At 56.4% G+C, this 15,119-nt stretch overlaps 2 protein-coding genes across 7 annotated transcripts in view; one reads left to right on the forward strand and one right to left on the reverse strand.

Moving 5' to 3' along the window:
- Positions 1–5,803: 5,803 nt before the first annotated feature.
- Positions 5,804–6,742, forward strand: LOC119861276 (gap junction alpha-3 protein-like). The gene is given in 1 exon segment (XM_038416232.2): positions 5,804–6,742. A coding segment is annotated over 1 exon segment (939 nt).
- Positions 6,743–8,876: 2,134 nt separating this feature from the next.
- ZMYM3 (zinc finger MYM-type containing 3) overlaps positions 8,877–15,119 on the reverse strand; it is a 55,877-nt gene continuing 49,634 nt past the window's right edge. For 5 of the 6 annotated variants that reach the window (XM_038416214.2, XM_038416217.2, XM_043492852.1 and 2 more), the window contains exons 22-25: positions 13,086–13,200; positions 11,599–11,853; positions 11,406–11,523; positions 8,877–10,501 (exon numbers count right to left, since the gene is read on the reverse strand). In XM_038416214.2, the coding sequence (XP_038272142.1) occupies positions 10,303–10,501; positions 11,406–11,523; positions 11,599–11,853; positions 13,086–13,200 (687 nt within the window). In that variant the 3' untranslated portion in view covers positions 8,877–10,302. The remainder of the gene's footprint in view (positions 10,502–11,405; positions 11,524–11,598; positions 11,854–13,085; positions 13,201–15,119) is intronic. The other variant, XM_038416221.2, reaches the window with a different exon arrangement.

Below are 15,119 nucleotides of genomic sequence, written 5' to 3' on the forward strand. Positions count from 1 at the left end.
TTGCTTAACAAACTACAGCAGAGTCAAGCAAAGCCTCTCACCACATGCTGCAGCAGATTACTGTCCAAATGCTTAGGTCAGGACCCTCCACAGAGTCCAACAGCTGCTTCCTTCAGCTCTTCAGGTGCACTAAATGCAATTGGGGGGCGGAGGGGAGGTACGTTGGGGTGTTTGGCCCTCCTGTTTATGGTTTCAGTCCCCCAAAAAACATTTCCAGCTGGCACCAGGAGCCAAAATGTATAGACGGAAGGATGTTCCTTGATGTTTTTTTCTTACCTGTTTGAGCTTAATTTCCCTGCCTGCTTGATGATTCTGTTTCCTGCTTAAATGCAAATGAATCAGAGTGTGCTCCTTTGTGTAGGACAGACCTGTCTGCCTGGGCTGGGCTGTGTAACATGTGCTAAGCACCATCCAGGGGAACCCTACCACTGCACACACAATGGTGGCATATTTTACCAGGATGCTACTGACCAGCAGATGAGTTTTCACAGGATTCCTGTGCAAAGGTGATTCCAATAGTGAGCAGGTGTGAATACAGCCCTGCCCCCCCCCAGCCCTGTGGGTGGGGCATGCTCACAGGCCAGGGATCCCACTGCAGCCCAGCCCGCAGGTTGTGCCGCATAGCCCTGGGGCAGGGCCTGTCAGCACCCAGCCCACCTGCTCACCACAGGCAACAGCCACCAGAGTTGGGGCTCAGGGGAGACATCAAGGGACCCCCTCAGAAGCAGGGGGAGGGGCTACTCTGATAGCCTGGGTGGGGACTTAGCAGGGTGGGCTGTTCCCTGCTAGCCTAGGGCTGGGGTGGGGCTCAGCAAAGGGGGCTGCTCCATGCTAGCCTGGAGCCTGAGGGGGCAGCTCTCTGCTAGCCTGGGGCTGCGGGGGTGGGGGGGTCTCAGCTGTATGTTTCTTTCATTTTCATGAATGGTTTTACGAGGTATTTTCTCCCCTAGCTGGCTGGACATGGGGCCACTGAGGGGAGGGCAAAGGAGGCACTAATCCTTACATGTGGGGGGGGACACCATGTTGGAGAAGAAGACGGGGGCACCATGCTCGGGAGATCTCCATGCAGCTGAGGCCGTGGGGCATGCAGGGTGCTGCATGGTGTGGGGCAGGGACGTAGCCCAGCCCAGGCCTGTCCTGCCCCCTTGCTGACAGTACCACACTTGGGCCGCACATGCAGCCCCTCGACCTGTCCCAGACAGACAGTGCTGCAGAGGGCGGGGCAGCATGGTCACCACAACTGGCCCTTGCACTGAGCAGATACAAGGGCCTTGTCCCTGCCCAGAGAGCAGCCTGACACTGGTTGCTGTCCCCGGGCACTGGGCAGCCCCAGGAGGCAGCAACACATTCCCAGCCTGCCACATGGCTCCAGGCACCTTCTTGGCCACAGAAATGCTGGGGGCAAGCAGTGCCCCGCAGACACAGATACTGGCATGAGCCGGGGGGATAGGGCACACTGGGGGGCAGAGGGAGATGCCCATACTCAGTCCTGCCAAGTGTCATGGGGCCCCGCACACCCACAGCAGCCAGCCCCTACCCCACTCTGATGCTAACCCCAGCCCAGATTACAGGAGGGCAAGGCTGGCTCACACCTGCTGCTGGGCCAAGCCGGCCACTTACCCGCCCCGCTGGGTACAGGGTAGTGAGGCCTCAGGGCACCAGCAGAGTGCAGGGCACCACTCTCCCCAGCTGCCAAGTCTGACCCACGCCCTGGCAGGGTGTCTGTGCTGTGCAGGCTGCAGGTAAGGAGAATGGTGCCCCCACAGCACCTCGCCCTAGGCCAGCATGCAGCCCCCTTCACCTACCCTGCTGTGACACCAATAGCCCCCCAGCCCTCCCCATCCCCAACCCCCCTGCTCCTGAGCCACCAGACCTCACCTGCCCTTCTGTAAGCCCCATGCCATTACTTACCTGATGGTAACGGCTACTGGTTGGGAAATGTGCCAGCTGCAGGTTTTGCTGTTACATTGGCCCCACCCAGCAGCTGCAATCAGCCCACAGGAGCCCACAGGCAGAGATCGTGTGTGTGTGTGTGTGTGTGGGGGGGGGGGGGGGAAGGACAGGCAGTGCCCGAGGCTCCAGCAATGGCAGGGAAATGAGTCAGTGACACAGACCCAGAGAAACCCTCCCCCGCCCCTCCCAGACTGCAGAAGAAGGCAAACAACCCAACATCCCTGCCAGTCTGACCTGGGGGAAATTCCTTCTCTCCCTCCCCCCACTCCCGCACGGTGATCACAGCCATGGGCGTGTGAGCACGAACCAGCCTGCCACGCACCTGAGAGAGAGACTGCTCAGGGCCACCTCCAAGCTCTACCCGCCCACCCCGGCTCCATCTCCAGCCGTGGCCAGCCCCGATGCTGCAGAGCCAGGAGACGCTGACATCCTGGGGACCATGGAGACCAGACAGGGATTTCCTCACCACCTGCCCTGTGGCCTTGTGGCCTTTGGGCTCATCAGCTCCCAGACACCAGTCACCTGCCCTCCAACACAAGGTCCCCCCGGCTTTCCCCCGCCTCGGCACTCTGCAGGGTGACCCCTCTCCCAAAGCCTTATGTCCTGTGCTCTTACGGAACAGACATGGGCTGGTTCCCTCTGGCTCAGCACCTGGGCAGGCACAACCCAGCCCTCAGCTCTCTCATGCTGTGGTGCACCCGCCACACAGTTTGCTTGGGGTGAAAACAAACAGGAACATATTGAACAGCAAAGTCAAAGATTCAAAACTAGTGAGAGGGCCAAACGTCTGAGCTACCCAGGGAACAGCCACAGCTGCGCCCTCAGGCTTCACACGTTCTCATTAGATACAAATCCCTTTCCTCAGTTTCCCAGCAGGCAGCCCCAGCTCAGGGGGGTTCAGCACTCACAACCAGCCTTCCGCCGCCAGACTCCCCAGAGTGCTGCATGAAAATGCCTCCCTTCCAAACTTGCTGTTCAAAGGCTTTTTCCTAAGGCCCCGGTGACTCATGCCTTGCTCTTGTCCATTTCCAGTTGTTTCAGTGTCTTTCCATTGACACTCATGGGTTACCAATTCCCTGTTCCTGGGCTGGAGGATATTTCTCTGAAAACATCTGCTCAATGCAGTGTGCGCATCAGAGCGAACAGAATGTTAGGAACCAATGGAAAGGGATAGCTAAAGACAGTAAAAATCATATTGCCATTATATAAATCCATGGTATGCCCACATCTTGAATACTGTGTGCGGTTCCGATTGCCCATTCTCAAAAAAGATATATTGGAATTGGAAAAGGTGCAGAGAAGAGCAACAAAAATGATGAGGCGTGTGGAACAGCTTCCGTATAAAGTGAGATTAAAAAGAGTGGTACTGTCTCTCAGAAAAGAGACAACTAAGGGGTGAGTTGACATAGGTCTATAAAATCATGCCTGGGGGGGAGAAATTGAATGGGGAAGTGTTATTTACCCCTTCGCATAACACAAGAACCAGGGGGCACCCAATGAAATTACTAGGCAGCAGGTTTAAAACAAACAAAAGGAAGTATTTCTTCACACAATGCACAGTCAATGTAGAAACTTGTTGCCAGGGGATGTTGAGCAGGCCAAAACGATAACTGGGTTCACAAAAGCATGAGACTAACGCATTTATTTGGGCATCAGCTTTCGTGAGCTAGAACCCACTTCATCAGACGCATGGAGTGCATGCATCTGATGAAGTGGGTTCTAGCCCACAAAAGCTTATGCCCAAATAAATGTGTTCGTCTCTATGGTGCCACAAGGACTCCTCATTGTTTTTGCTGATACAGACTAACACCGCTACCCCTCTGAAAAGAATGAGAGACATTCCTGGAGGACAGGTCCATCAATGGCTATTAGTCAGAAGTCAGGGTCCTGCTCTGCCCTGGGTCAGAACAGTCACTGCAGGTGTCGTCTCTGGCGCCTGGGCTTGGTGTCCCTGCTGCTGGGGGTGCAGCGTGTGGGCATGTAGCCAGGCTGTGCCCTGGGACAGGTAGAGGGGGCTGTCCCACAGCTGGCCCAGGACAGGGTTTATACTGGGGATGTGTCTGGTGTTTCGTGGATCTCACTGGACAGGCTGAGCTCCAGAACCCCAACCACCCAGTCCCCCTGCACTCTGAGCTTCTACAAACTGAGGGGAAGGGGCAGCTAACTTTACCTCTACACTATAAATATTAACAAGGGGGCATGCCCCACTGCAGCGAGAAGGGCAAGGAGGGCTTTGCAAGCGTCCACCCTTCCCTGTGCGGGATCCCAGGGGGCCCTGGTCTGCTGAGCTTTATTGTGAGACTGCAGCACAGGGCTCTGACTGGAGTGCCTCCAGCTGGCCAGGTGAGCGGGACGCGCCAAGGGCTGCACTGGCCATGCCCGCACACTGGGGCATGGTCCCCCCCAACTCAGGCAAAGTCTTCCGTTCGCGTGGAGGAGCCCAAGGCACCATGTGAGGATGGCGTCAGAGATGGGGCATTTGCAGAAGCCCCCAAGCCCAGCAGCGCATGGAGCAGGTTGGTCAGGAAAATGACCCTCCAATGGCATTGAGGTGGCCAGAGCCAGTGAATTGCATGGGCTCGGTCACAGAGAGCTCTCCCAACTTGCTGCCCCTACACCCTTCCCTGCTGTAGGGATTATATTTAGAAATGTGCTCAAGCCAAAAATAAAGAGGTAAAAAGGTTTCCCAGTGGCTGTTTCCGCTGTCAGTCACAGGGACAGCCACGAAGCGCCTGCTCCAACATAACCTGCATAAAACACGCTAGGCAGACAGACAGACAGACTCACACACCTGCCCCTTGCCAGAGACCAGCCGGACACCTCTGTCCCCAGAAGAGGTACGGTGACACATCCTGCTGGGGCTGCGGGGATCTACTACGCAAGAGGCACGGGGCAGCTGAGTTGCCTCCAGGGCCACAGGATCTGCAAACGGTGAGGGAGTTTCTTTGCTTTTTGCCTGGCCTGTGGTCTCATGGCACTAGGCACTGGTGTCTGCTCCAATGAGCACAAATGGGCCCCGACCCTGCCCTCCATTTGTCTGTGAGAGAAACCACGGCCCTTTGCCCCAGACTCGCCCTTGTGTGGCCATGGCTGCACGGGGAGCAGCCTTGGGCTAGGCGTCTACCTCAGCTGCCTGTGCTCCAGGACAGGCTCACTGGGCAGTGCTTTGCGAGCCCCAGGTAAAGGGCTTGAGTAAAACAGCATTGACTTGAATTCTAGCCTTGGAGCTTTCAACCTGGGTTAATCCCTAGAAGAGGAAAGCGCAGTGCAGCCTTCCCCATGCTGTCCAGCCCCTTGACTTCCTCCACAGGGACCTGCTCAGCTGTTCTGTCTAGGAGGCCACTGATTTCCAGCTGCCTTGAGAGGCTGCTGCAGAGCTAGGAACAGAGCTGAGCTGTGCTGAACCTGGAGCCACCGCAGAGCCAGTCTCCAGCAATCAGTGCTCTTAAAGCAGGATACCAGGGTCAAACGGGTTAATCCTGGAGGGGTCTTGCAGCCATAGGCAGCTGATGGGCTCAGGTAGCCTCAGGTTAACCCGCTCCCTGCCCTGGCTTTGCTCTTGAGCTAGGCACATGGCTTTCACAAACACATCCCTGGCCACAAAAGGCAAGCATGGCTGTGAGCTGTATCTGGCTATCAGGCATTGCTGTTCTAGGACCCGAGGGAGGAAGCTCCGGATACTGGTGTGTGCAGTAGGGCTGGGGAGGGCTCTACTGTAGGGACGTGCCCAGTGCAGGGTGCCCCCATGCCAGCTTCTCACAGGTCTGGAGCAGTGCAGGGTGCCGGAGTCTCTGGGATGCCGATGTGTGGGCATGTTCCTCTCTTTTAGGATGAGCCTGTATTTGCACTCATGGGTGACTGGAACCTGCTGGGAAGGCTTCTGGAGAGTGCTCAGTAGCACTCCACAGTGGTGGGGAAGGTCTGGCTCACTGTCCTGTTCATTTTCCGTATCCTTGTCTTGGGGGCAGCTGCCGAGAAAGTAGGGGGGAACGAACAGTCGGGCTTCTCCTGCGACACCAAGCAGCCAGGCTGCCAGAATGTCTGTTATGACAAAACCTTCCCCATCTCTCACATCCGCTTCTGGGTGCTGCAGATCATCTTCGTCTCCACTCCCAGCCTCGTCTACCTGGGCCACATCCTGCATCTGGTGCGCATGGCGGAGAAGGAGCAGCAGCGAGAGGAGACTTGGGTGGCCCAGCAGGAACCCCTGGTGCAGCATAAATCTTCCATCAAAGATGTTCATGGCAAAATCCGCCTGCAGGGGGCCATTCTGAGGACTTGTATTTGCCACATTGTCTTTAAGATGCTCTTTGAGGTGGGCTTCATTGTGGGCCAATACGCACTGTATGGGTTTGAACTAAAGCCTCTCTACACGTGTAACCGCTGGCCCTGCCCCAACACGGTTAACTGCTACATAGCCCGGCCCACCGAGAAGACCATCTTTGTCCTCTTCATGACGGGGGTGGCCTGCCTGTCTTTGCTCCTCAATCTGATAGAAATGTACCACCTGGGCTTCACCAAGTGCAGGCAGGGGCTGGCAGCCGACCACTGCCAGGCGCGCGGCCCCAAGGTCAGCTCCAACACTCCCAGAGAAACAAGCGACCACCATATTCCCCACTGTGCTGCAGCCAACAGCCTTCCTCATCCTGCTGACCCCAGCCTTCCACTGCAGCTTTACACCAGCCAAACAGCTCCCTCAGCAGGCGGGGACAGCAGTGCAGCATGGAGCAGCCGCGAGACAGGTAATCAGGGCCTGGCCATGGAAGAACCATTGCAGCAGATCCAGTAAATCCAGCGCTAAGCTGAGACCCAGTGACTTGGCTGTTTAACTGTGGCGGCCCAGCCCTGCACTGAGAGCCGGATGCACTGGCCCAGAGCTGACAGGCAGGGGAAGGGGGCTCTTGTACCAGACAAGCACTGTTACCATGAGGCTGCATCACAGGGAGCACAACTCGGCTCAGGAGCCTGTTGTGTTTCCATGGATACCATGTTGTCCCCACCATGGAAATACTGGGCCCATAATATAGACACCAGTGTCCAGGAGCCTGAAACCTGGGCCAGACATGCACAGCTCAAGCCCTCTCCCCTCAGTGGCTCTGCAGCAGCTTTGTGGCTGCCAGGGGCAGGAGGCAGGGAGCCAACAGGGGTAAATGGTCCACACTTGATAGGACGCAGGCAGAGCCTGTAACTTTTCCTTTCCCATACGACAAGGCCTCAGGGCTGCATTGGACCTGGACAGCCCCACTGGTGTTTCCCCTTTTCTGGGTGGAGATGCCCCCCCCTTTTGCTCCTGGGCAGTAGCAGAGCTCAGGAAGGCCACAGCAGAGACTCATAGTAGAAGGCTGCTCAGGGCCAAGAGACCCTTCCAGGCCCTAGCAAAGAGAATGGGACTGGACATAGCCTTTGCAATGCACCCTGGGCCCTGCTGGATGGTCCACAGCTTTGCAGGCTGCTGGTGTAACAGCCTGTCAGGGAAGATGGTGCTGCTCCAAGCAGGAAGACCTAGGCCCCACTACCACTGCATCCTAGCCATGTGGCTCCTTCCGCAGCCCCGTGCCCCAGCCAGGGTGACTCTCTAACCATCTCCACCTCCCAGGGCAATGTGTGTGGGAAAGCAAAGACTGCAGCTGTGATATTCAGGTGATGTTGAGGTTTCAGCAGCAGCTACAGCTGTTGGACTCCTGCCAAGGCTGCACTGGACCCTGTATTTGGGCACCCCCTGCTGTGACAAGATTTACTTTTCTCTCTTGTGAAAAGTGGAACAAGATGACGTGAGCTCTGCAAAAGGCAGGCACATTGTCCCGTAGCCAAGACACAGACCCCTAGCAGGAGAGGGGAATTCAGTCCTAAACTGCTTCTTTCTCTGCCCCTGCCCAGGATATCTGCGTGCAGGGCCACAGCACGGGGCAGGAAGGGAACTTCCTGCTGGACAGAGTCTCTCTGCTCTCCCCAAGAAGGATCCAGGCCCTTGCTCTGCACTGAATGGGAGAGGCCCCTCCCTGCAGCCTTCAGGATTCCTGGGCTTTGCTGTGGGGACAAGGGAGAGAAGGATACAGGCTTGGGCTACATTACAAGGAAGCGACCTCTGGATTGCAGTTCTGTCTCATCCTCTCTGGTCACTTGCCTTAGCTTTGGGAGGGGCACGTGGGCAGGGAGGTTGCTGCAGGTTTTGCTACGATCGCCTTAGTAACACAGGGAAGGGACCATCACTGCAGCTGGAACCAGGGCTAGCGCAGGAAGCTTCTTCCAAGGTCAACAGCAGCTGGAGAGATGGTGCCTGCAGGGCCCACCGTTCATTTCAGCCCCCCAGCACTAGAACAAGTTCAGCTCATTGCAGGGAGGCTCCGTGAATCTGGACCTAGGGCTGCTTGGCTGTCTCCTGCCCACACTCTCCTCTGGTCCCACGCAGGACTGGTCAGGTTGCCAGCTGCAGAATTGTAGCCTCTGGAGAAGGCTGTGTTGTACACAGGCTGCCCCTCACTCCCTCAAGGGCACAGCCTGGCTACTCCCTGCTTAGCTCATAGGAGATGGAGGCAGGAAGGCCATGGGCCTCCCTCCCGCTCTGCATGCAGGCCAGGCCTGCTCCCACCACAATTCGTAGATTCTAATGCCAGAAGCGACAGGCCACCATGGACACACAGCTTTAGGTCCTATTGCAGGCAGAGCTCGCAGGTTGACCCATGCTGGGAATTACAGCTCCCAGTTGCTGGATAGGGTGCCCTGGCAGGTGAGCTGCCAGACCTGGTCCTACATCCGGCACAGACCCTGGGATGGATGGCAGAGGCAAGGTGACAGGGATCAGGCATAACTCCCTGATGACTGAGCCTCTGATACCTGCAAGGGGGCAGCGGCCCTAGCTTCCTCCCTGGAGCAGAGGCAGCTCCTGCTCTGCCCTTCAGTGGATTAAGGACAGCAGCTGCCAGCAGGTTTTTGCGTCTTTATTTGAAATGAATGGTTGCTAGAGACACAAGGTTAGTCTAACGCCCCGTTAGCACTACAACAAGACCGGTGACTGGCTCACTCTTGACATGGAGACAGAGGGCCCCAGGCCAGGTCCCAGAACAATATATACAGACTCAACAGACAGTGCCGAGTCCCATTGACAGCTGATAAAAAAATCAAAACAAAACACCAAGGGGAGGGAGCCAGAAGGGAACAGCAAAGCTGGGGCAGGGGCTGGGCGATCAGAGAGACCCAGGCAGCCTCCACTCCCTCCTTGACCTGCGACCCCCCTCCACTGCTCGCAGGTTCTGGCCTGGTGTGGCCCAGCAGGATTCTCAATCTAATGCAGGCTTGGAGGAGATGGGCCCAGCAGCAATGAGTCCAGGCACAGAGGCTACCTCCTCCATCTGATAGTGTTAGGCTAGCAACAGGGGCACCATCCATTCTGCTACAGCTTGGGGGGCAGGGAGGGGCCCCTGCTCCTCAGCCCTGGCAGCGAGGATGCCCCTTGGCTCCCATGCCCGATGCAGAATTCAGACCTTCAACGGCCCCCAGTGGCTGCTGAGAGTGCACAATGCAGGGTGAAGCCACAGCTAATGCAGAGCTGGGGAAGGGAGATCCCAGGAGCCCCCTGGGTATTGACCTCTGTGCTGCTGAAGAGGAGAATGAGATGAGGAGCCAGAGACAGCGCAGCCAGGCCCCTCTGGGAACACAGCCCGCTCCAGCAGAGATGGGAATGGTCCAGCCAATAGACTCAGCTTCTGGGAATGGCCCTGCTACCCCGGCTGGCACAGCTCCTCCCAGGGCCCTGTGTGCTGTGCATGGCTCCTTTCCCCACTCCTGCTGCTTGGGCAGGGAACTGACTGTAGGCTCAGGGCCTCCTGTGCGGGCTACTAGACCCAGCCTGTCCCCGCTGCACTGAGCAGTCTCCTCCCCATGGCCCCACAGCCTGGTGTTCATGTTACACCGGGCAGGGAGAGACCGAGAACAGCCCTGGGGAGAGGGGACAGGCAGGGCTCACTGGCCCAGTGCCCTGTGGGGCTCCTGGCTGGGAGAGGGACTGGCTCTGTATCTCCACCCCTGGGAAGACAGGTGGGAGAAGGTGGGACACTGCCTCAGTCAGGCAGAGCACAAGTAGGGCCTGGGTGCCAGGGGGCTGATGTGGGAGGGGGACGGCAGGTTACTAGCATCAGGCAGGGATGTTCAGAGTCCTACACTCACTGAGCTGGACAGTGCTACCACGTTTGCAGGGCTGGGAGCGGCATTACGCCCCCATGCCATGCCACACTCACATGCCGCAACCCTGGCCAGGTCGGAGGAGCAGGGGAGATGCCTTCCCAGGCCAGAGCAGACCCAGCCCAGGGGGCTCTGGGTGCCGCCTGCCCATGCTCCAGCCCTGGCCTGCGCTCAGTCCATGTCCTCCTCCAGGCCGCTACCCCGGCTGTGCTCCTCGTAGATCTCCCGGACGGCCAGGATGCGATTCAGCATGCTCTCCAGCATGCTCCTGTCCATGGGGATGACCGAGTACCAGAGAGGTGACTCTGCAATGCACGACCGCTCTGGCTGCAGGTAGAAGACGTCGTTCCGGTTCCGCAGGCTCTCTGGACTGTGGCAAGAGGGGGGCAGAGTGAACCTCAACCTAGAGCCCAGAGAGCCCTGGCCTCCTCAGCCACCCTGAGCCCATCGAGTCCTTCCCTCCTGACCTGGAACCCAGCAAGCCCAAGTGCCCCCATATTTACCCAGGAGAGGCCTAGAGCCCACTCGTCTGAGCGTCTGTAAAGGAGGCACTAGCACTGCAGGAAAAGGCCCATGAGCTGGGCTTGGAGCTCCTCTCCCAAGGTGACCTGGGACAGTGCTCATGGCAGGCAGGAGTGGGGGGTCCCGATGCACCACAGCCACCTCCTCCTGCCAATCTGAGGGGAGGGAGGGACATAAGAACGGCCAGACTGGGTCAGACCAAAGGTCCATCCAGCCCCGTATCCTGTCTACCAACAGTGGACAATGCCAGGTGCCCCAGAGGGAGCGAACCTAACAGGTAATGATGAAGTGATCTCTCTCCTTCCATCCATCTCCACCCTCTGACAAACAAAGGCTAAGGACACCATTCCTTACCCATCCCGGCTAATAGCCATTAATGGACTTAACCTCCATGAATTTATCCAGTTCTCTTTTAAACCTTGTTATAAGAATACCCACTGAGGATGGTGCCCACTGAGACGAGTTACTTGGCCCCAGAGCTGTGATCACAGCACTCCGGCAATGGCAGACACAGACAGGACTTGGGGATGTGAGAAACCAACCCCTGGAGACACACACCCCATGCCTCCTGCTTCACTGGCAGGGCCCTGGCAGTCAGTGCTCTGCACAGCTCTTTGCAAAGGCTGTGGCCTTGGGCTGCTCTGCAATGTCCTTCCAGCCAGTCAAGGGGACAGACTGGGCACATGGGGCTGCAGGAGTGCAGGGGATGCCCCGGCAGATGGACGGTGGCTCCCTCTCCCTGGGAGACTCACCATTTAGAGAGATAGAATTCATAGAACTTGACCGGGCACCGGAGTGGGTTCATCCTGTTCTCCCGCTGCTCCAGGATTGGCAGCTCCTCCTCTCGCTTCCGCTTCCCAGAACTGCTGTCTGCAGAGAGAGGCCAAGTCAGAGCAGTGCACACATGGGGCAGGGGTGGGGAGACAGACATGTGCAGGCCCCTACCTCGCCCTTTTTTCTGCCGGACAGGGGCGTAGTAGCGGATGCTCACCACCTTGGTGGTGCCCCGGGCTGTAGTGCACTTGCGGGATTGGCGCACCACGTTGGTGAAGGACAGCTGCATGTGTTCCTCCGCAGTCTGCAGGCCGAAGAACTTGGTGTTGAAGAACATGAGGGTGTTGAGGAGGACAAAGGGGGAGTACACCCCCAGCTGCTTACACTCCCAGAGATGTTCCTCCTCCACACGGGAGAAGATCGTGTCTGCAAGCACACAGCGGAAGAAGCTGGGTCACACGCGTCTGTAATGCTGCGGGCTCCCCGGGTCTGGCCCGGCAGGGAGACTGGAGGGGATGTGGCTGCCACCATCAGCCCAGTTTCAGCCACGTGTGTCAGGGGAACATCAGCCAGGGCACTGGGGTCCTCCCCTGGATCTCTCTCCCTGCCTGGGGCAGAGGGAGCTTGGCTCAATGGTTCAGTGGAAGAACAACACCTGTTACAACAGAGCCCCTTGCCCTGTGGAGTAGCGAGAGGAGCCATGCTTGCCGATACCAGGCTGGGAGCTGTCCCACTGTACCCTCCCCAGCCATGACACAACCTAGGTTAACCCACCACAGCACAGCTGGTGCAAGCCAGCCCCAGACCATACCAAGGGGCTCCCGCCGCACAGCTTGGTACGGAGTGTCACGCACAGCTGCATGTGCTAGTACAGTCAGAGGGAAAGGGAGAGCAGCAGGCAGGACAGGAACAGGCAACTCCCATGCAAAACCCAGGCAAACTGCTCCAGCCCAAGAGCTTCCCCTGGCAGGCAAGAGGCTGGGACAGTTAACTTGACTGCTCTCAGGGTGCATGGAGACAAGTGCACCCAGCCTGGGCCCAGAATGGGAAAGCACAGCCCTTATGGAGGTGTCTAACTGGGGGCCGAGTGCCTTGGAATGGCTCTCTGTTACTGTTTGGACTATGCCAGGAAGCCAGGGAGGTCAAAGACCTCTGGCCTGGGAGTTGGGAAGCAGACAAGGGTTAATAAGCCCTCTGGTCTGACACAGTGCTTCCCAAAGGCTGGGGCAGGGCCTTCCCCTGCTATGGAAAGCAGCAGCCTAGTCCAAAAGTGGCTGGATGGAGAGTCCCTTGTTGTATCTGGACAGAGAACGTGGTTTCCAAGGGCACCTGCTAGCCTGGATTCAACCCTCAGCCAGCCTGTGATGCTGAATCCCAACTGCCAACAATCCCTGGCCCAACTCTGCTGTGGGGTCCTGGGGGGAGGTTATATGCAGCTCCAAGATGCAGCAGGGGCAGTGGCCTTCCCCCTCTAGGAATAAGGGTGGGCAGGCCTGGCTCTGTGCGCTCAGGAGGATTCAAGGATCCACTTGTCTCCTATGGCAAACTTCCCTAGGAAGCATCCCATGGAGGGGAAGGGGCAAAGGTGGTCCCCGCTTGGCCAACTCCAGCCAGGCCTGAGAGCTTGACCGTAGTGGCCACTAATAAAGGACACGTACTGTTTGGTAAGAGTGTGGGCTGCCAGCCATTCAGGGATTTGTTCAGCTCCTGCACGAAGGTCAGGTAGTAAAGGTCTGTGAAGATATTCACCATCCGGTTGTTCTCCAGCAGGTACTAGAAGGGAGAGAACACATGGACAGTGAAGGGAGACAGCAGTGTTGGGCACAAGATGAAATGGTTCTGTACTGTAAGTATGATGCAGACGTGTATTTCACTTGGTGCGTGCCCAGCGTGCTGGAGCTGGAGAAGTTTTCCTAGCAGTACCCAAAGGAGGCAGCACTCGGACCTCATGCTCAAAGCCTCCCCCCCCGGCTACCTAAGGTGGCTGCGCCCTTCCCTGCCTCAGTTCCTTTGCACTGAATACCCAGAGACTGGACTCCATGAACAGCCCCCGATGCAGGTCAGGCAATGGACAGCGAGAGGAGGAAGATCCCGACCTGGATGCCAAGGAATCCGGGGCGTCAGGAGATCAAGGTGGCAGCTGCCCAGAGCGTGTAGCAACCAGTCTGACTCACCCATAGCCCAGGATGGAGGGAATTGGGGCCAACGGTGGAAACAGAATCACCAGCACTGACTACACCTCCATCATTTCTGGTGCTGGAAGTGGTGTCAACCTCAAAACCAGCAGTGGTACCCAGGTGACTGACGGAGCCAAAGTGGAGAGTGATGAGTGCACGCTGACAACAGGAATACCAGAGTTGTTCCTGGCACCGAGGAGGTCCCTTGTGATGAGCCTGGTCCCAGCCCCAGCCCATTTCCACTAACTGTGGAAGGGAAACATCGGTGTGTGGTGCTAACAGACCCACAGGTCCATCAATGGCTATTAGCTAGATGCGCAGGGATGGTGTCCCTCGCCTCTGTTTGCCAGAAGCTGGGAATGGGCAACAGGGGATGGATCACTGGATGATTATCTGTACTGTTCATTCCCTCTGGGGCATCTGGCACTGGCCACTGTCAGAAGACAGGTATGACATTGCACTCCATATGTTTTATGGAAATAGGTTTATAAGTGTGTATATAATGTAACTGGAATATGCTTTATGCAAAAGGTCTCATCAGGTATCATTACAAAGCTTATAATCTACTGTGTTCATCCTATTTGTATGAATGTATCCGTCTTGTTTCTGAAACTAGAAATATGAAGTATTACTCTGAAGTCCTATTGTAACTATGCAAAGTGTGGGTCATTAATGGTGGTTTAGAATCTTGATAGCTCCCATTAACCAGGACAATTGGTTGTAAATGGCTCTGTTTACTTGTAAGCCTTCCTGTGTTCATGTGAGTTAGGCTGGGAAGAATGGAGGCTTAGGGTCTCACAGGACATGTGACCATGTCACCTGGTACTGGAATCCTTCTTAAACCTGGTGCTTTTCCATTTAGAAGGAGGGGTGGAGACCCAGAGACAAAAGATTCCCACCTTGTGCTAAAGCCATAAAAGGGGGTGGAACAGAACAAAGGGGGCTGCAGTCATAAGAAATCCCCTAGTTACCACCTGAGCTGGAACTAACAAGCGCTATACCAGGGGAAAGGATTGTGCCCAGACTAGAAAAGAGTCTAGACTATGAAAGGTTTCAGAGTAGCAGCCGTGTTAGTCTGTATTTGCAAAAAGAAAAGGAGTACTTGTGGCACCTTAGAGACTAACAAATTTATTAGAGCATAAGCTTTCGTGAACTACAGCTCACTTGCATCCGATGAAGTGGAATAACCTTCCAAGGGAAGCAGTGGGGGCAAAAGATCTATCTGGTTTTAAGATTCTACTCGATAAAGTTTATGGAGGAGATGGTATGATGGGATAATGGGATTTTGGTAAGTAATTGATCTTTAAATATTCAGGGTAAACAGGCCAAATCCCCTGAGATGGGATATTAGATGGATGGGATCTGATTTACTATAGAAAATTCTTTCCTGGGTATCTGGCTGGTGAATCTTGCCCATGTGCTCAGGGTTTGGCTGATTGCCATATTTGGGGTCGGGAGGAATTTTTCCTCCAGGGCAGATTGGAGAGGCCCTGGAGGTTTTTTTGCCTTCCTCTG

Source organism: Dermochelys coriacea, chromosome 9, assembly GCF_009764565.3.
Source record: "Dermochelys coriacea isolate rDerCor1 chromosome 9, rDerCor1.pri.v4, whole genome shotgun sequence".
NCBI lineage: Eukaryota > Metazoa > Chordata > Testudines > Dermochelyidae > Dermochelys > Dermochelys coriacea.